The sequence below is a fragment of the Salmo trutta genome, chromosome 23 (genome assembly GCF_901001165.1).
Source record: "Salmo trutta chromosome 23, fSalTru1.1, whole genome shotgun sequence".
Classification (NCBI taxonomy): domain Eukaryota; kingdom Metazoa; phylum Chordata; class Actinopteri; order Salmoniformes; family Salmonidae; genus Salmo; species Salmo trutta.
Genome location: NC_042979.1, coordinates 11942379 through 11968323, shown reverse-complemented (window position 1 = coordinate 11968323; position 25945 = coordinate 11942379). Strand labels below are relative to the sequence as shown.

Here is a 25945-nt window from a genome sequence, read left to right as displayed (position 1 = left end):
TATGACTGTTGTCATAGAGAAGGGACACACAGAAGATGAACGGATAAAAGTATTGGTGATCAGTGGTGAGTCAACATGTCGAATCGGCTGGAAATTTACACTACATATTTTTGTCAGAGGCAGGAGGACAGCCACCTGCTGCTTAAGTATTCGACTGATGTCTGTTGCGCTGGTGTGTTTGCTCTTATACACCACAGGGAGAACCTTGCTAAGACCAAGCGAAAGAATGAACACCAAACAAATTATACACCATTTTATTTCCATTAATTATGAAGGTAAAGGACGGGCACTGGAGCACGTCTGTCCTTAACCTACATATTTATCATTTTCTAACTTTAAAACATATGGTCATAAGGCAGAAAAATATATAATTAAGCAATAAGTCCCAAAGGGGAGTGGTATATGGCCAATATACCACAAATCCCCGAGGTGCCTTATTGCTATTATAAACATGTTACCAACATAATTAGAACAGTAAACAAGTAGTTTTGTGTCATACCTGTGGTATATTGTCTCATACCACGGCTTTCAGCATCCAGGGCTCGAACAACACGGTTTGTAATTATAAAGTGACAAGTAGTCCAGGCCCACACAATTGCTGATGTTCTCATAATGCAGTATCTGGTCATAAAAACATGTATTTATTTACAGCTTTCACAATACTGACTGACAGGACTGTGCTCTGAACTGTTTCCTTTCATTTGGCATCAATATGGCTTCAGACTTCCTTACCTTTCCTCCAATATCTCCAAGGAATGTTACCACAAGTCAATTCATCGAAGTCATGATTACAGAAATATGAAGTGGAGATAAAAATGTTAACTGAAATGAACACCTGTCTAGACATTGAGGCATCTGAAAACATTATTGAAGTCCATGAAGTGAACACCATCTGGCCTGGATCCCACTCATCGCTACAAAAGCAGAATATTCTAAGATAAACTAGAAATGTATGCGGAAACTACCCCTCACACTGCATACCTAAACTAACAACAAGACAACATACTGAAAACAAGCACATGAAAAGCAAACCAATAAAGTGCTTAATTAAGCTAATATGCCATCTAAAAAAAACAGCATTAAAACTCAAATACAGTATATAAAGTGTCATGACATGGCCTTCTGTCAGTCAATGAAAAGGATGATATGAGTAGAACAGAATGAAAAGCATCCATGAGTAACGACTGTATATCCTGATTCTGAGGCAAGTAGAAAACAGATTCATGAGCTGGTATCTTCAGAGAAGGAACCCTGGCTGGCTTTAATGCCAGTGGGTAGAGAAAAAAAATAATTCACCCCCCTCTCTCATCCCAGACAGCGTTCAAATGGGCTAGCCTACACAGCATGGGCAGTCAGTCCAGCATGTGGTATTGTCAGTTATAAACAAAGTCGAGTTAGTGTTGCCGTTCTATAACTCAGTCCAGGGGCTGGGGGTCAGCGATGGGCATGGTATGCAGCACCTCATCCAGTAGCTGCAGGGCCCGGTGGAGATGGATCTCAATCCAGCACGGAGTCTCCTTGATGCTCTGCCGGGGGTAGTCAGGCCCCCAGCCCTTCACAAAGCTCATCCTCAGGATACACAGCCTGCGCAGGTCGTCCACTCCTATACCTGCCGCCGCAGACAAACCTGGAGGGAGGGGGTTAAAAACAATAGTTACATTTTTTTAATTTAACTAGGCAAGTCAGTTAAGAACAAATTCTTATTTACAATGACGGCCAAACCTGGACGACGCTGGGCCAATTGTGCGCCGCCCTATGGGACTCCCAATCACGGCCGGATGTGATGCAGCCTGGATTCGAACCAGGTACTGCAGTGACACCTCTTAGACCGCTGCGCAACTCGGGAGCCCAGTTAGAGGGTAGTACTACATATTTGATAGAATGATTCACTACCTATATAGAGTTACACGTTTAAGGCAGTGCACACATTTTGCCATTTCTGTAAGGTTCTGAGATGCTCGGAGACAAGACAGATGGATATATTGCTTGGCAGGCAGGTTAAAGGATGAATAGTGTGAAGAGAGAGACTCACTGATGGCGGGGGCGATGCCTCCTACAGAGCCAGGCCCGGGGATGTTTCCAGCCACTGCTGCTGCCTGTGCTGCGGCTGCCGCCTGTGCTGTGGCTGCCTGCTGCTGCATCTGCCTGTGGCACTGGCGCAGGTCAAACACCTGCACAGCACACAGAGAGAACAGGGAAGGTTAGGGACTACACACAACGGGGCAGACTACACACATTTTCCGACAAGATAGAACTGCCAAAGGGGGCGGAGTTGCAATCTACTGCAGAGATAGCTTGCAGAGTTCTGTCATACTATCCAGGTCTGTGCCCAAACAATTTGAGCTTCTACTCTTAAAAATCCACCTTTGCAGAAACAAGTCTCTCACCGTTGTCACTTGCTATAGACCACCTTCTGCCCCCAGCTGTGCCCTGGACACCATATGTGAATTGATTGCCCCCCCATCTAGCTTCAGAGCTCGTGCTGTTAGGTGACCTAAACTGGGACATGCTAAACACCCCGGCCATCCTACAATCTAAGCTTGATGCCCTCAATCTCACACAAATTATCAATAAACCTACCAGGCACAACCCCAAATACGTAAACTCAGGCACCCTCATAGATATCATCCTAACCATCCTGCCCTCCAAATACACCTTTTCTGTCTTCAACCAGGATCTCAGCGATCACTGACTCATTGCCTGCGTCCGTAATGGGTTTGCGGTCAAACGGCCACCCCTCATCACTGTCAAACGCTCCCTAAAACACTTCAGCGAGCAGGCCTTTCTAATCAACCTGGCCCGGGTATCCTGGAAGGATATTGACCTCATTCCGTCAGTAGAGGATGCCTGGTTATTCTTTAAAAGTGCTTTCCTCACAATCTTAAATAAGCATGCCCCATTCAAAAAATGTAGAACCAGGAACAAATATAGCCCTTGGTTCACTGCAGACCTGACTGCCCTTGACCAGCACAAAAACATCCTGTGGTGTACTGCATTGGCATCGAATAGCCCCCGCGATATGCAACTTCTCAGGGAAGTTAGGAACCAATATACACAGGCAGTTAGGAAAGCAAAGACTAGCTTTTTCAAACAGAAATTTGCATCCTGTAGCATAACTCCAAAAAGTTCTGGAACACTGTAAAGTCCATGGAGAATAAAAACACCTGGACCCCTACAAATCAGCCGGGCTAGACAATCTGGACCCTCTCTAAAATTATCCGCCGAAATTGTTGCAACCCCTATTAATAGCCTGTTCAACCTCTCTTTCGTATTGTCTGAGATCCCCAAAGATTGGAAAGCTGGCGCGGTCATCCCCCGGGGGAGACACTCTAGACCCAAACTGCTACAGACCTATACAGCAGTGAGGGAAAAAAGTATTTGATCCCCTGCTGATTTTGTACGTTTGCCCACTGACAAAGAAATGATCAGTCTATAATTTTAATGGTAGGTTTATTTGAACAGTGAGAGACAGAATAACAACAACAAAAAAACAGAAAAACATGTCAAAAATGTTATAAATTGATTTGCATTTTAAATGAGGGAAGTAAGTATTTGACCCCTCTGCAAAACATGACTTAGTACTTGGTGGCAAAACCCTTGTTGGCAATCACAGAGGTCAGACGTTTCTTGTAGTTGGCCACCAGGTTTGCACACATCTCAGGAGGGATTTTGTCCCACTCCTCTTTACAAATCTTCTCCAAGTCATTAAGGTTTCGAGGCTGACGTTTGGCAACTCGAACCTTCAGCTCCCTCCACAGATTTTCTATGGGATTAAGGTCTGGAGACTGGCTAGGCCACTCCAGGACCTTAATGTGCTTCTTCTTGAGCCACTCCTTTGTTGCCTTGGCCGTGTGTTTTGGGTCATTGTCATGCTGGAATACCCATCCACGACCCATTTTCAATGCCCTGGCTGAGGGAAGGAGGTTCTCACACAAGATTTGACGGTACATGGCCCTGTCCATCGTCCCTTTGATGCGGTGAAGTTGTCCTGTCCCCTTAGCAGAAAAACACCCCCAAACCATGTTTCCACCTCCATGTTTGACGGTGGGGATGGTGTTCTTGGGGTCATAGGCAGCATTCCTCCTCTTCCAAACACGGCGAGTTGAGTTGATGCCAAAGAGCACCATTTTGGTCTCATCTGACCACAACTTTCACCCAACATCATTCAGATGTTCATTGGCAAACTTCAGACGGGCATGTATATGTGCTTTCTTGAGCAGGGGGACCTTGCGGGCGCTGCAGGATTTCAGTCCTTCACGGCGTAGTGTGTTACCAATTGTTTTCTTGGTGACTATGGTCCCAGCTGCCTTGAGATCATTGACAAGATCCTCCCGTGTAGTTCTGGGCTGATTCCTCACCGTTCTCATGATCATTGCAACTCCACGAGGTGAGATCTTGCATGGAGCCCCAGGCTGAGGGAGATTGACAGATCTTTTGTGTTTCTTCCATTTGCGAATAATCGCACCAACTGTTGTCACCTTCTCACCAAGCTACTTGGCGATGGTCTTGTAGCCCATTCCAGCCTTGTGTAGGTCTACAATCTTGTCCCTGACATCCTTGGAGAGCTCTTTGGTCTTGGCCATGGTGGAGAGTTTGGAATCTGATTGATTGATTGCTTCTGTGGACAGGTGTCTTTTATACAGGTAACAAGCTGAGATTAGGAGCACTCCCTTTAAGAGTGTGCTACTAATCTCAGCTCGTTACCTGTATAAAAGACACCTGGGAGCCAGAAATCTTTCTGATTGAGAGGGGGTCAAATACTTATTTCCCTCATTAAAATGCAAATCAATTTATAACATTTTCGACATGCGTTTTTCTGGATTTTTTGGTTGTTATTCTGTCTCTCACTGTTCAAATAAACCTACCATTAAAATTATAGACTGATCATTTCTTTGTCAGTGGGCAAACCTACAAAATCAACAGGGGATCAAATACTTTTTTCCCCTCACTGTATATCTATCCTACCCTGTCTTTCTAAGGTCTTCGAAAGCCAAGTTAACAAACAGATCACAGACCATTTCGAATCCCACCGTACCTTCTCCGCTGTGCAATATGGTTTTCGAGCTGGTCATGGGTGCACCTCAGCCAGCTCAAGGTCCTAAACGATATCATAACCGCCATCGATAAGAGACAATACTGTGCAGCTGTATTCATCGACCTGTCCAAGGCTTTCGACTCTGTCAATCACCACATTCTTATCGGCAGACTCAACAGCCTTGGTTTCTCAAATGACTGCCTCGACTGGTTCACCAACTACTTCTCTGATAGAGTTCAGTGTGTCAAACCGGAGGGCCTGTTGTCCGGACCTCTGGCAGTCTCTATGGGGGTGCCACAGGGTTCAATCCTCGGGCCTCTGTATACATCAATGATGTCGCTCTTGCTGCTGGTGATTCTCTGATCCACCTCTATGCAGACAACACCATTCTGTATACTTCTGGCCCTTCTTTGGATACTGTGTTAACTAACCTCCAGACGAGCTTCAATGCCATACATCTCTCCTTCCGTGGCCTCCAACTGCTCTTAAATGCAAGTAACACTAAATGCATGCTCTTCAATCGATCGCTGCCCACACCTGCCCGCCCGTCCAGCATCACTACTCTGGACGGTTCTGACTTGTGGACAACTACAAATACCTAGGTGTCTGGTTAGACTGTAAACTTTCCCTCCAGACTCACATTAAGCATCTCCAATCCAAAACTAAATCTAGAATCGGCTTCCTATTTCGCAACAAAGCATCCTTCACTCATGCTGCCAAACATACCCTCATAAAACGTACTATCCTACCAATCCTTGACTTCGGCGATGTCATTTATAAAATAGCCTCCAACACTACTCAGCAAACTGGATGTAGTCTATCACAGTGCCATCCGTTTTGTCACCAAAGCCCCATATGCTACCCACCACTGCGACCTGTTTGCTCTCGTTGGCTGGCCCTCGCTTCATATTCGTCACCAAACCCACTGGCTCCAGGTCATCTATAAGTCTTTGCTAGGTAAATCCCCGCCTTATCTCAGCTCACTGGTCACCATAGCAGCACCCACCCGTAGCACGTGCTCCAGCAGGTATATTTCACTAGTCACCCCCAAAGCCAATTCCTCCTTCGGCCGCCTTTCCTTCCAGTTCTCTGCTGCCAATGACTGGAACGAACTGCAAAAATCACTGAAGCTGGAGACTCATATCTCCCTCACTAGCTTTAAGCACCAGCTGTCAGAGCAGCTCACAGATCACAACACCTGTACATAGCTCATCTGTAAATAGCCCATCCAACTACCTCATCCCCATACTGTTATTTATTTTGCTTCTTTGCACCCCAGTATCTCTACTTGCACACTCATCTTCTGTACATCTACCATTCCAGTGTTTAATTGCTATATTGTAACTATTTCGCCAATATGGCCTATTTATTGCCTTACCTCCCTTATCCTACCTCATTTGCACACACTGTATACAGACTTTTTCTATTGTATTATTGACTGTATGTTTGTTTATTCCATGTGTAACTCTGTGCTGTTGATTGTGTCGCACTGCTTTGCTTTATCTTGGCCAGGTCGCAGTTGTAAATGAGAACTTGTTCTCAACTGGCCTACCTGGTTAAATAAAGGTGAAATAAAATAAAAAAGAGGGGATAGGGATTCAACTAGAGATGGGCAACTGAAATAATTTCACTATTCAAATAATATATTATGAAATGTAATATCCGGATAGTCGAAATACATGTTTTTTTTTGTACTTATAGTCTTGACCTGAGCGGTGGCGCTCTGCTGTTGCAGCAGGGGGAGGGGCCGGTGTGTTTGGGACGCAGGAATGCAGGACAAGCAGAGAGAGATGTAGAATGTATCAAAGCCGACTCATACTAGTTAGAAAACTTCTAGCTACCGTAGATTATTTATCATCCCATCTGATAGGGCTGGTCTTGACTGCAGGTCTTGACTGCATCGATTACAGCAGTTTCCCAACTCCAGTACCCCCACAACAGCACACGTTTGTTGCAGCCCCGGACAAACATACCTGATTTAATTAATCAAATGGCTTGATGATTAGTTGACAAGTTGAATCAGGTGTGCTTGTCCACAGCTACAATAAAAATGCGTACTGTAGGGGCAGGTTTTCCATTTTAATTTACCGGACATTAGAGAAGTCTGCCGGACCCTTATGCATTGGGTGCGTAATCTTTAGGGTGTCCACCCGCGGTGCTCAGAATGACAGAAATCCCATGTAGATATTAACAGAACATGCAAGTCGAGGATGCAACAATGTGCAGTCCTTACCAAATTCTGATGTGCAGAATTCAGTAAGAAGTTGGTTTTTAGATATGGCCTATTCTATTGGTCAGCTTGTCGAGGTAGAACTAGCCTATTCCAAACAGACTCCGGGACAGTTGTGGGAAGATAGATGCCAAATTCATACAACCAGTAGGACTAGGTTACTTTTTTTTTCAAGTTAAAAAGCAAATGAGTCAGATGCAACAGATCAGAAAGTTTAGCTTAAAATGTTGCTAAACTATTCTTCACATTATTAAGCACAGCAATGCACACAAGGCATTAGACTATGTGCAAATGTTTGATCCATAATGCAATTAGTGGGAAAACACAGTTGTCAAAAGGGCACCGCACATGCAAGCAGTTTCATGTGAGAGATGAAAATATCCATAGCTGCGGGAAGTAGGGGTGCGGCACCCCCTGAAAAATCAGTTTTTAATACAAGAATAATGCCTTTGAATGAATAAAGTCCCGCTTCGATTGGCCGACAAAAATACAAATATATTTGTAAGCTACTGAGCGTGCATGTCATAAGAACTACATTCAAACATTTGTTGTTTATTACATCTAATGTCATGGTATATCCCGGTATGTAATAATGTCACGTGGATAATCAAATTTAGCTTTTTAACTTTTAAAACTGGCCTTATTTGTATCTTCTCAAAAATGAATACTAAAGTCAGTTAAAATTTTTTGAATAACTGTGCTCATCCAAAGGTTCAACGGTCTAAAACGTAAGGATTTTAACCAGTTTTGAGAACAATCAACCTTACCAAGCTGTCAAATAACCACTGAGACACAATGCATGAAAATAATACAGATCAAAAACATGTCCTTGTTTACTTAGGGATGCCATTCCTCAGCAGTGAGTCTGTGGGCTGTGATATTAAATGTATTTGTCATATGCACAGAATACGCATAGTGTGTACACAGTACAATGACATGTTCACTTGCAGGTACCCCTCTCAACTACGCGACAAAAATAAGAATAGAAGTAATTCAAATAATAAAAATAGTACAAAATAAAAGCTCAATGGATTACAATAAAAATATAATATCTCACCTTGATGTAGGCGCTGGGGTAGATCTTGTGCACTGCATCTCCTGGGGCACGTCCTGCCTCCCTGTCCAAGTAATAACTCTGCACAAACACTGCATGATCGCTAAGGCAACGCACCCACACGTCCCCTTCCCCTTTACACTCCAGCTGCACCCCTTTACCAATGTGAAGTCTATAGAGCCAGGAAGAAAGGAGGGAAGAGAAACAAACAGAGAGACAGTATATGACAAGATATATATTTTTTATCTGCCTAAAAAAATACTTTATATTGCTATGGTACACTAATAGTCTTCCAAAAATATGAATGATATAAAAAACTGAAGTGGCAGGCACTCTGCTTAGCCACTACATTTCACAAAGACATTAAATCCTTCCTTTTTCTATGGTAGAGTACCTGGCTCTCTCGATTGCCTCTGTCCTGTGGACGTTGCTGAGCTGACCCAGGCAGAAGCGGTCCCCTCCTGAGGGATCCACGTACCCATCCACAGTCACCGTGGGGCAGCTGGCTGGAACCTTGAACGTCTCCCCAACCTGAACATCCATTTCAAAGTAGGCAATGGAACACCAGTAGTCAGGGGCTGGAATAGAACGAAAGAATCACCATCAATTGGTCTCGGTCTCTATACCCTCTACAGTGCCTTCAGAAAGTATAAATACGCCTTGATTATGTCCATATTGTGTCGTGTTACAAAGTAAGATTAAAATGGATTTAATTGTCTTTTTTTGTCAACAATTTACATAAAATACTCTAATGTCAAAGTAGAATTTTATTTTTTATGTATGGAAAATAAAAACACTTAATCTTCATTAGATAAGTATTCAACCCCGAGTCAATACATGTTAGAATCACCTTCGGCAGCTGTAGGTCTTTCTGGGTAACTCTCGAAGAGCTTTGCACACCTGGATTGTACAATATTTGGCCATTATTCTTCAACAAAATTCTTCAAGCTCTATCAAGTTGGTTGTTGATTATTACTAGACAGCCATTTTCAAGTCTTGCCATAGATTTCCAAGCCGATTCAAGTCAAATTTGTAACTAGGCTACATTCAATGTCGTCTTTGTAAGCAACAACTCCAGTGTATAGTCCTTACCAATGACAAGCATACCCATAACATAATGCAGCCACCACCATGCTTGAAAATATGAAGAGTGGTACTAAGTGATGTGTTGTGTTGGATTTGCCCCAAATATAACGCCTCGTATTCAGGACAAATAATTACATTTCTTTGCCACATTTTTTGCAGTATTACTTTAGTGCCTTGTTGCAAACAGGATGCATCTTTTGGAATATTTTTATTCTGTATAGGCTTCCTTCTTTTCACTCTGTCATTTGTTAGCATTGCGAAATAACTACAATGTTGTTGATCCATCCTCAGTTTTCACCTACCACAACCATGAAACTCAAACTGTTTTAAAATCACCACTGGCCTCATGGTTAAATCCTTTAACGGTTTCCTTCCTCTCCGGCAACTGAGTTAGGAAGGGCGCTTGTATCTTTGTAGAAACTAGGTTTATTGACACTATTCAAAATGTAATTAATAACTGCACCATGCTCAAAGGGATATTCAATGTCTGCTTCTTTTTTACCCATCTACCAATAGGTGCCCTTCTTTGCAAACCATTGGAAAACCTCCCTGGTCTTTGTGGTTGTGCTTGAAATTCACTGCTCGACTGAGGGACCTTACAAATAATTGTATGTGTGGGGTTCAGAGATTAGGTAGCCATTAAAAAAATCATGTTAAACACTATTGCACACAGAGAGTCTGTGCAACTTATTATGTGACTTGTTATGCACATTTGTACTCCTGAACTTAAAGCTTGCCATAACAGAGGGGTTGAATACTTATCGACTCAAGACATTTCAGCTTTTCATTCCATAATTCCACTATGACATTATGGGGTGTTGTGTGTAGGCCAGTGACAAACATCTAAATGTAATCCATTTTAAATGTAGGCTGTAACACCGCAAAATGTGGAATACGACAAGGGGTGTGAATACTTTCTGAAGGCCCTGTATTTCACACCTCATGCCGGATCAGATGGGGACACATACTCTCTGATTAACGTTGCACACAGACTCACCAGGGTGATTGGAGATGGGGGGCTGGAATGCAATCTCATTGTGCGAGAGCCCTGGAAGAGAATGGCAGGTAAATAAGACAACAATCCAGAGAATGGTGCTGTTTGTACTGCTCGTGCTAAATGAACAAAAAATGTATGTTGAATGGCATAAGTACAAATTCACATAATTTCTGGAAAATTGCTCTTTCATTTCACAAGACCATAATCTTTGTTACATGAATTCAATGTTAGCTTGTTGCTTTGTGGGAGATAACATATGTTAGGCTCAGATGTTGGCGGCAGCACCACTAGCTGTATACCCAGAGAGGGGGCCAACACAGCCACTCACAGTATTGTGGGGTGTTGGGCATGGGTTGGTGGTGCTGCAGGTGCCCATTCTGGTGGTGAGGCACTGGGGGGGAGAAGTTCCCGTTTCTCAGCCAGCCTGAGGTGGCACCTGAAAGCAGAACAATCCCCCGTTGCGTCAGACCATCAATATAGCAAGAAAATACCTAGCTTTGAACTAAACACAACTCGCAATCACACTCGACACATACATAGGTTACAGTCACAGGGGTGAGAGGAATTCTATAACTGACCGAGGAGGAATGAACCCGCCGGAGATGCAATGTGGTAATGCTGAAAAGCTTCTTTGAGAGAAGAAAAATGTTGAGAACGTCCAGGTTCTGAGAAGTTAATAGGGTTACTGTGAAAAGCAGCAGGGAGGAAATATGAGGGCTGTTATGGTATATGGAGGGCGGGTGAATGTGAGCGCTACCTGTAATGGTTGCTTGTAAGTGCAGGTCATTTCTGTAATTGCTAATAGCATAGGCAGTGAGAGTTATATTTAGGCTGATGAATGCAGGTGCCCACTCCCTTTAAAGGTCAACTTGCCCTTAGAATCAACTTCTCTGGTTTTAAATGGCCTATGTGGCATCAATATAAGTCAAAAACACACATCTGTGTCAAAATTGACTACAAAGTGGAAATATGCTCATTTTGGTCACGACTTACTGGAGGGTTGGGGGTATGGATTATGATCATGCCCACTTGCTCAGTGCACACTAACACGAGAGAAGCAGCTGTGCTGACTGTGCTCAGCTGTGTGCTCTATCCAATCATATAGCCAGAACCTCCAGACAGTGAGATGGACCTGGGCTGTGTTCAGTACTTGTTTACGTTCTGGCACATTCAATTGAATGGAAACGGTGCGGTACTGAACGACCAGTTGAAAAACTAGGAGGGGTTGGGTTGTGGAACGCTGTCAGCGTGGCCACTGCCCTTTAAATACATCACTTATTGCCTCAAGCCACGCCCACCAAACAGGAGCAAACGTACCTCAAAGTCTGTAGTAGAACGTACAAGAACAGTTTGGGGAAACGTGTCGTTCAGTACATACCGTTCCGCAACATAGTAAATGTTCAAGCAAACTGAACGCACCTCTGGGCCCGGTTTCACAAAAACATCATATGGCTAAGTTCATCATTAGAACCTTAGTAGGGGCATCATTACATCTCTGTGGTGTTTCCCAAAACCAGCGTAACTAAAGCTGCACTTGTTATTTATCGACTGCCTCAGACCACTCGTTGATTAGATAAAGATCTCCGCTAAACATAAAATCAAGAGGTTTGTCTGACTGAAGGCTGATAACTTCTGAACAGGGTTGACTACAAAGTCGCCAAAGTCTTTACAATGGTTACAAAAAAGTGAAGGATGACAAGATGCTTCAAATGAAAACCAAGATGACTGCATTCAAATATATTTAGGCTACATGGGCCAAATATATATATATATTTTTTTTTTTTTGTTGTCAATTTCATGTTCAATCAATTGAGTACTATTGTGAGTACTATTGTGCCAATAGGTTACTGTCAATTTTTTGGCCTCAATATATTTGCTGGGTAGCCTTGCATAATAAGCCACCTTGATATTTACAGCTATAGGTGATAGCGCTCTAGAAACTGATCTGTCATCATTATTGTGAAGTAATAATGTTAAAAGGTAAGGTTTGACTGAATAAAGCTGATCTGAGAGCAGTGATGGTTTTATTTTCTATCCTATAAGTATCTAACAACGCACTTAAAGAACGTTCTCTGCATGGTGTTTTGGGATATGCACGTTACATCTTTTGCCGTTGTAGGAACAATGCATCGTTAAAACAAGCGATGCCCCATATACACATTGTTACGTATTTAATTTAAGCAATAAGACACGAGGGGGTGTGCTATATGGCCAATATATTTTTCCATCAACTGTTGTGTCGTCAGCGAACTTAATGATGCCGTTGGAGTTGTGCTTGGCCACGCCGTCGTGGGTGAACAGGGAGTACAGGAGGGGCCCCGGTGTTGAGGATCAGCTTGGTAGGCATTGCCGCCTACCCTTACCAACTGGGGGCGCCCCGTCAGCAAGTCCATGATCGAGTTTCAGAGGGAGGTGTTTAGTCTCAGGATCATTAACTTAGTAACGAGCTTTGTGGGCACTATGGTGTTGAATGCTGAGCTGTAGTCAATGAACAGCATTCTCACATTGGTGTTCCTTTTGTCCAATTGGGAAAGGGCAATGTGGAGTGCGATGGAGATTGCGTCATCTGTGGATCTGTTGGGGCAGTATGCAAATTGGAGTGGGTCTAGGGTATCCGGGATGATGGTGTTGATGTGAGCCATGACCAGCCTTTCAAAGCACTTCATGGCTACCGACGTGAGTGCTACAGGGCAGTAGTTATTTAGGCAGGTTACCTTCACTTTCTTGGGATCAGGGACTATGGTGGTCTGCTTGAAACATGTAGGTATTACAAACTCGGTCAGGAAGAGGTTGAAAATGTCAGTGAAGACACTTGCCAGTTGGTCCGCACATGCTCTGTGTACATGTCCTGGTAATCCATCTGGCCCCACAGCCTTGTGAATGTTGACCTGTATAAAGGTCTTGCTCACATCGACTACGGAGTGCATTATCACACAGTCGTCCGGAACAGCTGGTGCTCTCATGCATGCTTACCTCGAAGCGAGCATAAAAGGCATTTAGCTAATCTAGTAGGCTTGCTTCGCTGGGCAGCTCGCGACTGGGTTTCCCTTTGTGATCCGTAATACTTTGCAAGCCTTGCCACATCCGACGAGGGTGAGGGAAAGCTTTGCATGCATCTCTGTGTGTGAAGTAAAGGTGTTCTAGAGTTTATTTTCTTCTGGTTGCACATTTGATATGCTGGTAGAAATTAGGTAAAACAGATTTAAGTTTGCCCGCATTAAAGTCCCCGGCGCATTTTCTTGTTTACTACTGGCCTTATACAGCTCGTTGAGTGTGGTCTTAGTGCCAGTATCGGTTTGTGGTGGAAAATAGACAGCTATGAATAATATAGATGAAAACTCTTGGTAGATAAGTGTGGTCTACAGCTTATCATGAGGTACAATTCCTAAGGCGAGCAATACCTCGAAGACTTCTTTAATATTAGACATCACGCACCAGCTGTTATTGACAAATAGACCCCCCTACCCCTTGTCTTACCAGACGTGGCGCTCTGTCCTGCCGATGCACGGAAAACCCATCCAGCTCTATATTAGCCATGTCGTCGTTCAGCCACGACTTGGTGAAACATAAGATATTACAATTTTTCATGTCCCGTTGATAGGATAGTCTCAATCGTAGATCATCCAGTTTATTTTCCAGTGATTGCACGTTGGCCAATAGAACGGATGGTAAAGGCAGTTTACCCACTCGCCAATGAATTCTCACAAGGCACCCCGACCTCCGCCCCCTGTATTTCCGTCTTTTCTTCACACGAATGACGGGAATTTGGGCCTGGTCTCGGGGAAGCAGTATATCCTTCCTGTCGGATTCATTAAAGAAAAGTATTGTATCTGGTATTGTATTAAATTTGGAGGGCTGAGTGTGGGTGCTTACTGTGATGGTATGTGGCGCTCTGTGCCAGGGGATAGCCGTTCTGCTGTGAGCTCTGTCCCTGTGCTGGGCCTGGCCCTGAGGATAGCTTCCGCAGACCTTCACTGCTATGGCTCCCTGACAGAAGGCTACTGGACTGGGCTATAGGGACAGAAACATGACGGGCCAGGGTATGGAAAACATATAAGCACACACAGCCAAACACACATACATACATACATACATACACCACGATACAGACACACACACAAACAAAAGTGATCAGGAATGACACATCTGAAAAACTTCTCAGCATGACCTTGACTTGGGGTATGAGGGATCCACTATGTCCTGTATTTATGTCAGAAGCTTATTCACCACAAAATGAAACTTTACATTTAAAGGGAGTAATGAACTACAAGACAGGGGACGGTTAAACACAACACATTGTCTCACTTGAAGCTCCAGCAGCGAGGCTGGAGAAGGCAGAGGTGGAGGCTGAGCTGCTGCCCTCGGGGGGAGGGAGCAGGGCCGGGCTGCTGAACGACTCCTGGGGACCCCCTGGTCTGGAGGGTTGGTGCTGGATGGTCTGATGGTGGCCGTCCGCACTGGAGTGAGATGGCTGGTTCTCAAATTCATACTCATCTTTGACCATGAGTGTGCCTGGTAGGGCAGGTAGGGTGAGAGGGTCGAGGTTTTGGGGAACTTCACTTTAATCCTCCATTGTGAACTGCAAATTACTAGTACAGAGCGAGAGCCTCCCTTACCTGAGCTTGAAAGAGTCAGTCCTGAAAGGTCTGTGAAGAGAAGTAGAAGGTCACAAATGAGATCCAACTTAGAATTCAAAGGAAAAGTCAGAGGTGCTAAACAACAGTATTCAAGAGAAGAGAAAATAAATCCCACTCACCAATCCCTGGTGATACCACCCTCTCATAGTGGTACGGGTTAACACACACGTTGTCAGCTTTGAGGTCAAAAGCAAACTGGCAGTATTTCACATGCTTCAGTTCATTTTTGTGCAGGTCAGGCCACCGCCACAGTCTTGCATAGATCACATGGGGGAAGCCTTTACGCCCCGCAACCTGAGAGCAGAGATGAGAAGACAAGAGTTATGAACACAGTATAGCAGTCCTGTAATGCAAGTGTATTATCTCCTCCCTATCACCAAGGTGGAATTCATTAGGCACCAAAGGGACTGAAACAGGGAGGGACGATCAGAACTTGTCCAATAAGAAATGCTCGTTTTCATTTTAAGTTTCAAAATGTTTTACTACGGGATGCCCTAATGAATGACCAAGCTACCCCATTACCTGCAGGCGTCCATCCAGGGTGCGCTGTATGGTGACACACTTGCTGGGGTGAGCTCCGTTGGTGGTGATGGCTGTGATTAAAGAATCTAGCTCATCTTTCTTCTCCTTCAGTTTCTTAACAAGGCTCTCAATGGCTCGCTTGGCGAAGGTCTCGCTCTCTCCACCCTGTCTGTGGCACATCAGGCTGTGCACGATGCTCAGACAAGCGTCATTGCTTGTGGGGGTGTTTGTGATAGACATTTTGCTCACCGTTCCACAGTCTCTATTACTTGGGAGTTCAATCTTAAGGAGGCTTCCAGTTCAATCCTCACTCCAGATCAATGAGTCAAAAACACATTTTCTGAAACCTTTTGCCAGGGTTAGAATGGAATGTGTCACCTTCACTCTACAGGTGGGGTGTACAGGACAGACTGCAGTGAGGGAGCAAGAAAATAAAAACATTAGAGCACTACCGTACCATCAATTCACTGGCAGCAAATTAATAATGCCATCATGTTTAGTTAGCTAGCAAGCAAACGTTAGCATCACAAACTTAGCTAGCTACTTTCCTACACAGTCTTAGCTAGTTAGTTACACAAATATGACTTACAAAAGCTAACTATTTTACATACCCAGCTAACTAGCTAAATAGCTATGGTTAACATTCACATATGTAACAGCATAGTACGCTAGCTAGCTGCAGTAGCAGGCTCGCTTAAAATCAAAAAATGACGTGCCCGTGTGGTTAAGTTGTAGCTAATAGTCAGTGTAGCTAAATTACCATTTTTTTTATATGCTAATACTTTCTCGTAGCAAACCTAAAATGTTATTATCGTTGAACTAGTTAGCTTGCTAGCCGACAACAAAACCAGTGTTCTTTGAATCGAAGTTCGAGCCAATAACGTTACTTGACTATCTTCTAATTATGACATATGACTCTTTGATGTTTCTCAATTGTGCCAGTGGCGAAACAAGACAAACATGGTCGCAATATACTGACTGGTAAACAATGCTAAAGTGCTAGCTACGAAAATAAACAATTCCGTTTCTCCCTGCAACGCCCTCGCGACTCCAGTGCAAATGTGCATTGCTCCAGTGCTACTCATGTCAGCAGGGGGAGCATGTTCTGTGAGTCAGCTTTGCTCGAGTTCAGAAAACCAGGCTGGGCGGCAAAGAAATTGGCCCTAGGGCTGATAAGGTCCGTTTTGATTTCTTGTCGGTGTGTTCATTCTGTTTTCCATTCATGACAAACACATGTCATTTATAAAATATCAATGTAATTTTCACTTGCAGCTGTCCTACAAACTCATGTAGAAGTGTTCATAAGTCCCATTAATGAGGTCTGAAAAACCAAGATGTGCCTTCATGACTCAATCTCTGCTCCTGGTTTATAACCTACAACTGTAATTAGTTTCCAAGTAAATGTACCATGTACCTATGTGCATATCCAACATTCAGGAAATTTCATCTGGCATTTCATTCAACAACACCATATGCCAACCATGTCTTCGTGCTGCAAAACAAATAAAGTTTATTTTTCCTCAAGAGAATTAATTTCCACAGGATGCAATAAGTCTACTGAACTTTCACATGCACATCAAATTTACTAAATAAATAACCATCACCTTTCAAGTCATGAATAAATACTCTGAAATAATATCTGTAACAGCTCAATAGCTATTAGGTACAGTATACAGTATAGTTTTGATTAACAAATGCATGGCAGTGAAAAGCAAATCTTGACTGAGAACCAAGTCCAGTTGGTTTAAAAGTTCAGCGTGATTCCATAGAGGTTGTCTCTCCTTCAGTCTGCTGACAGCAGAAGAGGAGTGGTGATGTGACATGTTTTTTTTCCATCTGTACTGCAGGCAAAGCCATGATAAGGGCCCCAGAGTATCCATGCCAGAGAAGGGAAGTGGGAGTGTTTGGGGCCAGGCAGTGGTGAATAGAGAGACTGGCCAGTAAACAGAGGCTGGCTGAGGGGTGTATTGAATGTTCCATAGAGATTGTTGGTGTTGGGGCCCAGGAATCTGACAGCTCACTCTCCCTACTGCTCCCCACTTGGAATGGTTTCTCATCCTGAGTGATGGTCTACAAGTCTCCAGGCCCTAACACCTCCTTATCACCAATGCTTGCATTGCATGTGGCTCTAGAAGGATGTGTGATAGTGGGGTGGTAGGGGTGTGAGTCGGACTGAGGCAGATAGATTAATCCATTAATAAGTGGGCAGAAAGGATTTAAACATTAATTTGGTTCCATGGACATGGACAGTATATTATGTATTCAGGAAAAATAACTTTTTTCTGGCAAACTTAATCTATGGCTTTGTACATCATCTGTACCTTTTTGCTTCTGCTTTCTCCAAATGTAGAGGTTTGACATTTTGCAGAGACATGAAGTAATCTGCAATAAAAAAAGTCATAACACCTTCTAAATTGTTTACCCTTTGATTTCACATTCTCTGACCTGATATGACACTCCTCTTGAAAGGTTTTAATATATATTTTTTAATTTAATAAAATATATATATATATTTTTTTTATATACCAAATACAAACAACCACTTACAGATGCATGCAAACAATGACTACATCTCCACTGCCCAGACCCACATGCTCACATCTCCATCCCTAGTGCCTGCATTATTGTTGCCACATGTCCTCAAATTGTACCAATTCACTTTTTTCGTTTGCCCTTGCTATTTCAATATTTCCATAATAAATCATTTGATTTTTCCATTGTGTTAATGATGGTGGATTAATTGATTTCCAAGTTTTTTATTTAATAAAATTCAAGATGAGTGATGAGAGGAGAATCGTCCAGGCCATTTGGGTATCTCAATACACCTCCATATGCCATGTCTTGAAATATGCAGACAGATTAAAAGTAAATTTACATTGTAATACTTCAGACACCCAACTTTCTAGCTCCGCCCACAATTTCTGGACATTATAGCATAACCCAGACAGAATGGATTATTGAATCATTGTTAGTTTTACACTTCCGACCTGACTCTGCCGTTGTGCTGTGGAATTTGTCTGTTCTATAATAACATTCTATATTCAAGGTTGCTCTGATGTCCAAAATATTTCAAATCGACATTTTGTGATATATAACTTTTAAATTGCATGTATTTGAAACTATACATTGGTCAGTCCAAAATTACTTTTTTCATTCTGTCATGGAAATAAATGTTTTTCCTGTTACCAAGTCATTTACGGTTTATATGCCTTTGGTTTTCCATGTGGACCAATTTATCAGTGAATTCTGAAAAGCTATCCACGATTATTCCATAAAGTTCATTTTCTTCCATGTTGTTATAGTGTTCTTAACTATGAAGTTGTTAATGTTCTTAGCTTTATCCTTAGAAAATAGACACGTAAACAGATTCTGGGAATAAGCATGCTCATCTTCAATAAATACCCATTGTTCCTCTTTAGTGCATTTAACTATATGCATATATGCATATGTCCTTTTTATTCTGTGAATTTATTAGCCCATATAAAGTATGTTATGACCGAGTATACTTTTTTAAAGAATGTCTTCGGTAGGGTAATTGGTATTACCAAAAATAAATATCAAAACTTTTGGAGCAATGTCATTCTTGAAAGGTTTTCATATGGCAATTGCATTGATCAATACCATTTTGCACAATGCCACTCTATTCAAAGCAAGATTAACTTTTGTAGTGAACATGTATTCTTGGCTTGTCCACAGGCCTTTGTAAAAGACGACCTCAAACAAAGTTTCATTCCCATAATACATTTCTGGAACACATGTGTTTCTATAATACATTTCATTTCACATTTTATGACATCTAGTCCATCATGGAAGCACTCATATTTGAAATATCAAACACCATTCATCCTGCGCTCTTTTAGAATGAGCATCTGTCTTTGCATGTAGAATATATGGTTATATTTATGTAACAGCATGTATATATACTGTGCATGCAGGAGTGATCTGTTCTGTTTTTCTGTCATTTAAACCAAGAGAGTTTTGTGCATATCTGACAGTACATACCAACAAATCGTCATGATTAAAGTAAAATGTAAGATGACAAACATATACAAACTATAAAGAACAGCATAATATTCACATTCAAATCTTTTTTGTGTTTCTCTTTTGTTTTACAAAATTACATTATATTGCGGGCATTGTAAAATAGCATTTTATATAATCTCCATAAAATAAGAAATGTACTTTCACAAATGACAAATTTCCATCATATAATGCACCCTTTTGCTCTGTCATCTTCCTATTTACTCCTCCCTGTTTATCTTTATCTTAAAATGTAGTTGAAGCTGCGTGTTCATTAGATACTGTAAATATAAATTATTCATGCGCACAAAGCAAGTATCCTTGATGCTTGTGGAAATGGATGTGTTATTTTCAAATCGGCACTTATGATCTGGTTTTCTTCTTTGATAGTGAAACTGATGACCACTCAGTCTATGCTAATCCAAAGTCTCTATAATTCTCTCCTGAACCTTCAGTCAGTTCTATGACTATCTACAGCCGCACTCTGCCACCACCATGCCCTCATACTTGTGCATGTAGGTGACCACTCCTCCATCCTCGTAAAGGAGTGAGATGGGCTCTAGCTTGGTGGGAACACAGCAGGCTGGTGACACCTTCTGTGGAATCTTACTGCTCAGCCGAGTCTGGACAATGGCATGCTTGGTAGGCGAGACCTCAGAGGTCATAGGGTAGCTGCATACACCATTGCACTCGTAGGCTTCATAGCCCATGGGCTGTATGACCCAGGTATCCCAGCCAATGTCCTTAAACTCCACATAGAGAGGGATCTTCTTACAGGGGTCACCCTTGACGTTGCGGCGGATTCGGGGAGGAGTGTCGTGATAGAGGTTGGAGTGCAGTTGCATGAGATACTCCTCATCCAGCTCCACTCCATCAGTGTTCCTAGCATCGCTCCCAGCCTGGTCCCCCCGGTTCCCGTTTGGACTCAGCTCCAGGTCAGCCGGCACGTCGTTCTCGTGTTCCATCATCCGGTTGAGCTCCCCCTTGTCCTCCTCACGATGGTCTCTGCTTTGATTATCTGAGAACACAATCACCACTGGCTTGTGTTTCTCATCCGAGCCCATGTCAACATCCACATCGACCAACTCTTTCTTTCCATCCTCTTTTCTGACTTCCTGGCGGGTCTTCCCACCTTTGCACCTCAGACTTGCAATGTGGACCTCCAGTCGGTGGGTGGAGCTCTCTGCCTTCCGCCAAAGGTTGACCTGATTGGTCAGGTCGAAGGTAACCCAGACATCGTCTTTACCATAAACGTGCCGGGTTGCCAGCTCCTCCATTTCCTCAATTTCGTCTGTCTCCTGCTCATTCCTTCTTCTGTCCCTCCCCTCTTCTTTCCTCCAGTGCCCCCCCTCGTGTATCTTGTAGACGGTCACCTTGCGGTCAAGGCCGGCGTAGTGTCTGCGGTCCTTCTGGACCAGGGTGTAAAGGCGGAGCTCGGCGGTGAAGATGTGCTCGTGGTGGGGGATGGAGATGTTGAACAGCAGGGGGTGTCTCCTCATGCCCCTGACTGTCACACTGTAGGGGGAGGAATCTGGAATTAAAATATCAATGAAGGTCTGAATTGGGTTTAGACTTCAATTGGATTTAATCAATTTGATATGAAATAATGTATCAATAATAAGGGTTTCATTTTAGCTTTTTTGTTAATGGTTAGATTTTATTGCAGTCATATCATCTGACTTCAAGCAGAGGAAATAAGCACCTGTTAAACCAATTTCAATTCAATAAAAGTTTCTTTAAGGGCAAATAAAATGTTTTATTCTTGTCAATTTAGGGCTAAAGTTCATAAAACTTGCTTTAATAAAGTCAACCTCTGTTAACCTGAGCCCAAAACAAAGAGTGATTTACAGTTACAGTCAAATATGAACTCCTCTAAAAGAAAACAAACAGCTGTGTATACCTTTTGACATACTAAGTTGTATTAGTCAATATATTGTAAAATGCTATAGTTCTCAAATTAAACTAAACTAATTTTAGTGGCTTTATAATGTTAGCTCAATAAACAATTAATAATATCCAAAGATACATTTTCAGGATGATAAAAATAAGAAAATGTAAAACAAAAATAAAAAATGTCTTCAAACAAATAGAAGTAAGTGTTCTACCTTCATTCTTGAAACTACGCACTATGTTGGCAGAGGGCACCGCTGTGTGATTGTTGGCAAAGCGGTTGTACAGTTCCAGCATGTATTCTGGTGGCTCTTTACGGGTGGCACGGGGCCTTGCCCGGGCCTCCAGCTCTGTGAGGTTCAACGTAGACAGAAACTGACCCAGAGAGTCCTGCATGTCCAGCTCTACATCCTGATCCTGCTCCAACATGGAGGTATCCACCAGACCCCTGGCCCCAGGGCCCCGTCGAGGCTCCTCAGGGGACATGATGGGACTGCCCTGGCTCCAACCAGGCAGTAGCAGGGGCAGGAGGCTAAGAGAGTAGATGTATCCCAGTATGGAGAACACTGGAGCGACCATGACTGACTGACTCAAGGGCAGGTTCAGGTCCAAAGGATGATTATCAAATATGGAAATATGAAAGGATCCTTAGCAGAGGACACCTGCGGAACAGTTCCCCCCTATCCAGCTGCAGTTTGTCTCGGTTGGGGCTGAACGGGTGGTGTGTGGGTCGAAGGGAAAACAGCTTTGTCCTTGATGATCTTGTGATCGGGTGCAGAGGGCAGGGTGAGATGTGTTGTCCACCCCACTGTGCTGACATGTTTGGAGATGTCACTAGGGCTCTGCTCGCCCCCTGCCTCTCTCCGGGCCCGCCAGCCTGCTGACGACCACTAACTCCAACTCCACTCATCTTCTATCTACTACTTTCTATGCATGCTTTTCTCTGGCTGTTCGCAGGCCACTGCTGAGGGGAGACTTGCTTTTGAACACATCATTTTCTGCTTGAATTATATTTTATGTAGAATCCACCTGAGAACATGAGAACATGTTGCTTAATGCTTGTAGGACAAACTATATATTTCTTTACAACATCTGAGTGAGGGCACTAGATATCAGCATAAATGCATTTTCAGAGTAGTGAAGTGAGTTAGAAGGTACTGCAACACCACTGTCATTGACAAACTAATGCAGTGCTACAGGTGTTCCACAAGAGGTCAGAGTACATCGATCCATGACAGTGCTTTCCTTTCTTGAGTTCACTGTATAGGGAAAACGAGATACCTCGTCAGCTGTACAACTGAATGCCTTCAACTGAAATGTGTCTTCTGCATTTAACCCAAAACCTCTGAATCAGAGAGGTGCAGGGGGCCGCCTTAATCGATCAACATCCATGTCTCCAGCACCCAGGGAACAGTTAACTGCCATGCTCAAGGGCAGAACGACAGATTTGTACCTTGTCAGCTCGGGGATTCGATCCAGCAACCTTTCAGTTACTGGCCCAACACTCTAACCACCAGGCTATCTGCCACCCTATAATATATTGGTTACAACAATACGCTTATCAGTAGTTCTAAAATTCAACAATGACTTTCAATACATTTCCTGATTAGATGTTTCAGCGTCATTTATTGATTAGATGAAAAATAAATTCATTTAATAAGCATACTCTAAAATCTGCAAGACCAATTACAAAGCTCTGATATCTCTTGATGAGGTATTATTGATTGATTGACATCTCACAGTTGATTTTAATTAAGCCCTCTGCGCTGCCTAATGACAGCCTCTGGGCAGTTGTATTTTATGGGCAGACTGAGTAGTGCTAAGGCTTTGATATACTTTTACAGTAGGGGAGAGTGGGTTACGCTTAAGCTTAGCAAAAGCATTTATTCAGCATCACTACATCAAGGAAAATATAGTATTATTTCTAACAACGATATGTAAGTGAAAATCAACGAGGGGCTATGCGTTCTATGGAAAATAATGAACGACGTTGGAGGTGTGTTCGACGCGCTAGCTGAGTGGCACTGACCTTCCACTTAGTTGAATTATTTTCCAGAGAACGCATAGAACACCGAGTTGATTATCCCTTTTATACCATGACTATAATTTAACACATTTGCCTCTAGAAATGTGTTCATTTGCCGGAAGAAATGTGCAGTAGCCAGTAAGTTTACTAGAGAGCTGCAGTGGTTGCCATGGTAACCAAAACAAACAGACTTGTTAGTTTAGCTAACCCAACCCTCAGTCCTATTATGGAAATCGAATTGAACAGTGTCAATAATGTTTTCAATTTGACTTTTGCTTTCAAAAGGAGCTCAAACATAGAACATGTAAGAATTGAATTCCACCATGCAAATATACTGTGCGTTATAGGGAAATAATACGCGCTCTAGAATGCCAATCAGAAACAAGTATTCAACAATGCCATGGTCTAATTAAGCAATAAGGCCCGAGGGGGTGTGGTATATGCCAAGGCTAAGGGCTGTTCTTAGGCACGATGCAATGCGGAGTGCATGGATGCCTGGATACAGTATTTATACCACAAACCCCTGATGTGCCTTACTGCTATTATAAACTGGTTACCTACTTAATTAGAGCAGTAAACATAAATGTTTTGTCATAGCCGTGGTATACGGTCTGATATAAGTGTAGTTATGAACTGAGTGGATCGAGTCCTGAACGCTGATTGCAGGGTTCGTACAGACATTGGCAAGTCAAACGTCCAAGTACTTTTTGAAGCATTAATATTTATTTTAAAGGGCCATCAATTTGTAATAGTTAATATTATGCCATTGTTTTTAGTCGCCACCAGATGGCAGTATATCGTCACAACCTCATGAAAAATAACTAATTTAGTATTCATCACTATGTTGTTTCACTACTTATTTACTACATACATGAGTGGTGAAGTCAGTACTGATGATTTTGTAATTTGAGCAGAGTAGTGATGAGTAGAGTTTTGGGATATGCCGCCTACTGGTTGGTACACACATTTCCTATTCGCATTACTCCACAATTCCAGCTTAATGACTGTGTTTTACTGGCCATTTGGGAATCTACTCTTAATAGGTACGAAAAAGCGTATTGATTCCGAGTGGCAGCTTTAGTGAGGAAAACAGCACCTGAACGGCCGCCACTTGATAAAGCGGTATATCGCAGGCGCCCCGTGAATGAGGTGATTGGCAAAACAGCTCTGGATGTTATTGTAGAGAAAAAGTAACATAATGTAGAACTGGCGCTAGCGTAGTATGCAGCGTTGTGTCTTCCCCCCATCATGTGGCTCTTTAGGGCCGACTCACCCATGCAATGTCAGTCTGAAGCATTTGTTGCACCTTACACGGTGTGTGTTGGTTGGGTCCAGTGATGTAGAGGGAAAAAGTTGGGTAAACTATACTGAACGGAAATATAAAACGCAACATGTAAAGGTTAGGTTTAAAATCTGATTTGAAGATTCTTTTTTTTTTTAATAGGCAGGGTTTATGACTTTGTGGCTGTGGTAACTAGCGACGACCATGGATGATGGTAGCTGGGTCATTCCTTGCATGCGGTGCCTTTTTTGTCCCCAGGAAATATCAGTTAGTGTAAAATGTGGATTCTAAAAGGCTTTAAATATAAGGTCAGTGCTTTACCTTAAAAACAGTCAAATATAGATCCTGAAAGGGAATTTTACGCATTTTAAACACTTTGTCAGTGGATGTAGCCGTTTTTACTATGTCCCCAGGTGTTATGTATCAACTTCCACAATAAATATAAGCCATAAAATAATTACAATTTAAAAAATGTTCTTCATTATTTTATAGTCCTATTTCTTGATTATTGTGTGTGTGCCTGACACCACTTTCCACCCTGTTAGTTTGTTGTAATTCTCCATTTAAGAAAACAACCCCTTCCTACAATGGCCCCACATTCATGAAGTGTTATAGGCTAAATTTAGAGAAAAATAAATAAATAAAAATGGTAAAATACGTTTGATAGAGAAGTTAAAATCCTGTTCAAGTGTTCACTATTATGCTCGCTCAGTCTTGCTCACTCACAGAGCTATGGCTAATTTAGGCAAACAATTCCACCCTGTTAGGTTCCACCCTGTTATGATTATGCACCTAATAAATTGGAAAATGCCTCCCAAAAATGTTTAGGTGCCTGATGTTTTTCTGAAAGTCAAACATGCCCTTTTTCTGATAGAATACATATTTTTTTTAAATGATACCACATTATAGGAATGACCCAGCTATGAAGTAGCCTACTTCCTGTTAAGGCTTTTCCGCTTCTTCTCTTGGGTTTAAGAGGTGCGGCCACCTACTGTACGTGGTGATCAACACTTTTTTCAAGTGGGTGAGGCGGTTTAGGGAGTGGCATTTATTACTAGAAAGGCACCGTTTGTATTGCCTCAAATATATGTGCCTTCTAAAAGTTTAAAAAACATTGCTTTGTGCCTTGTAATTCCGTTACCAAAAACCCACATATCTTTAAGATA

General features: G+C 42.6%; 2 protein-coding genes across 3 annotated transcripts; both read right to left on the bottom strand.

Moving 5' to 3' along the window:
* Positions 1–238: 238 nt before the first annotated feature.
* smad4a (SMAD family member 4a) lies at positions 239–16662 on the bottom strand. 2 transcript variants are annotated; one of them, XM_029708978.1, is made up of 12 exons: positions 16322–16662; positions 15562–15971; positions 15159–15333; positions 15019–15048; positions 14708–14914; positions 14276–14413; positions 10731–10838; positions 10403–10453; positions 8714–8897; positions 8323–8491; positions 2033–2171; positions 239–1627 (listed from the first exon to the last, which is right to left on the bottom strand). In XM_029708978.1, exons 2-12 carry the CDS (start codon positions 15799–15801, stop codon positions 1416–1418), a joined length of 1653 nt encoding a protein of 550 aa, XP_029564838.1. In that variant the 5' UTR covers positions 15802–15971; positions 16322–16662; the 3' UTR covers positions 239–1415. The 2 variants fall into 2 exon arrangements, with proteins under 2 accessions (XP_029564838.1, XP_029564839.1); XM_029708979.1 differs by lacking the exon at positions 14276–14413.
* A 732-nt stretch (positions 16663–17394) lies between these two features.
* On the bottom strand, positions 17395–22363 carry bmp10l (bone morphogenetic protein 10, like). The gene is made up of 2 exons (XM_029708980.1): positions 21687–22363; positions 17395–21112 (listed from the first exon to the last, which is right to left on the bottom strand). Exons 1-2 carry the CDS (start codon positions 22048–22050, stop codon positions 20049–20051), a joined length of 1428 nt encoding a protein of 475 aa, XP_029564840.1. The 5' UTR covers positions 22051–22363; the 3' UTR covers positions 17395–20048.
* Between the last annotated feature and the right edge of the window lie 3582 nt (positions 22364–25945).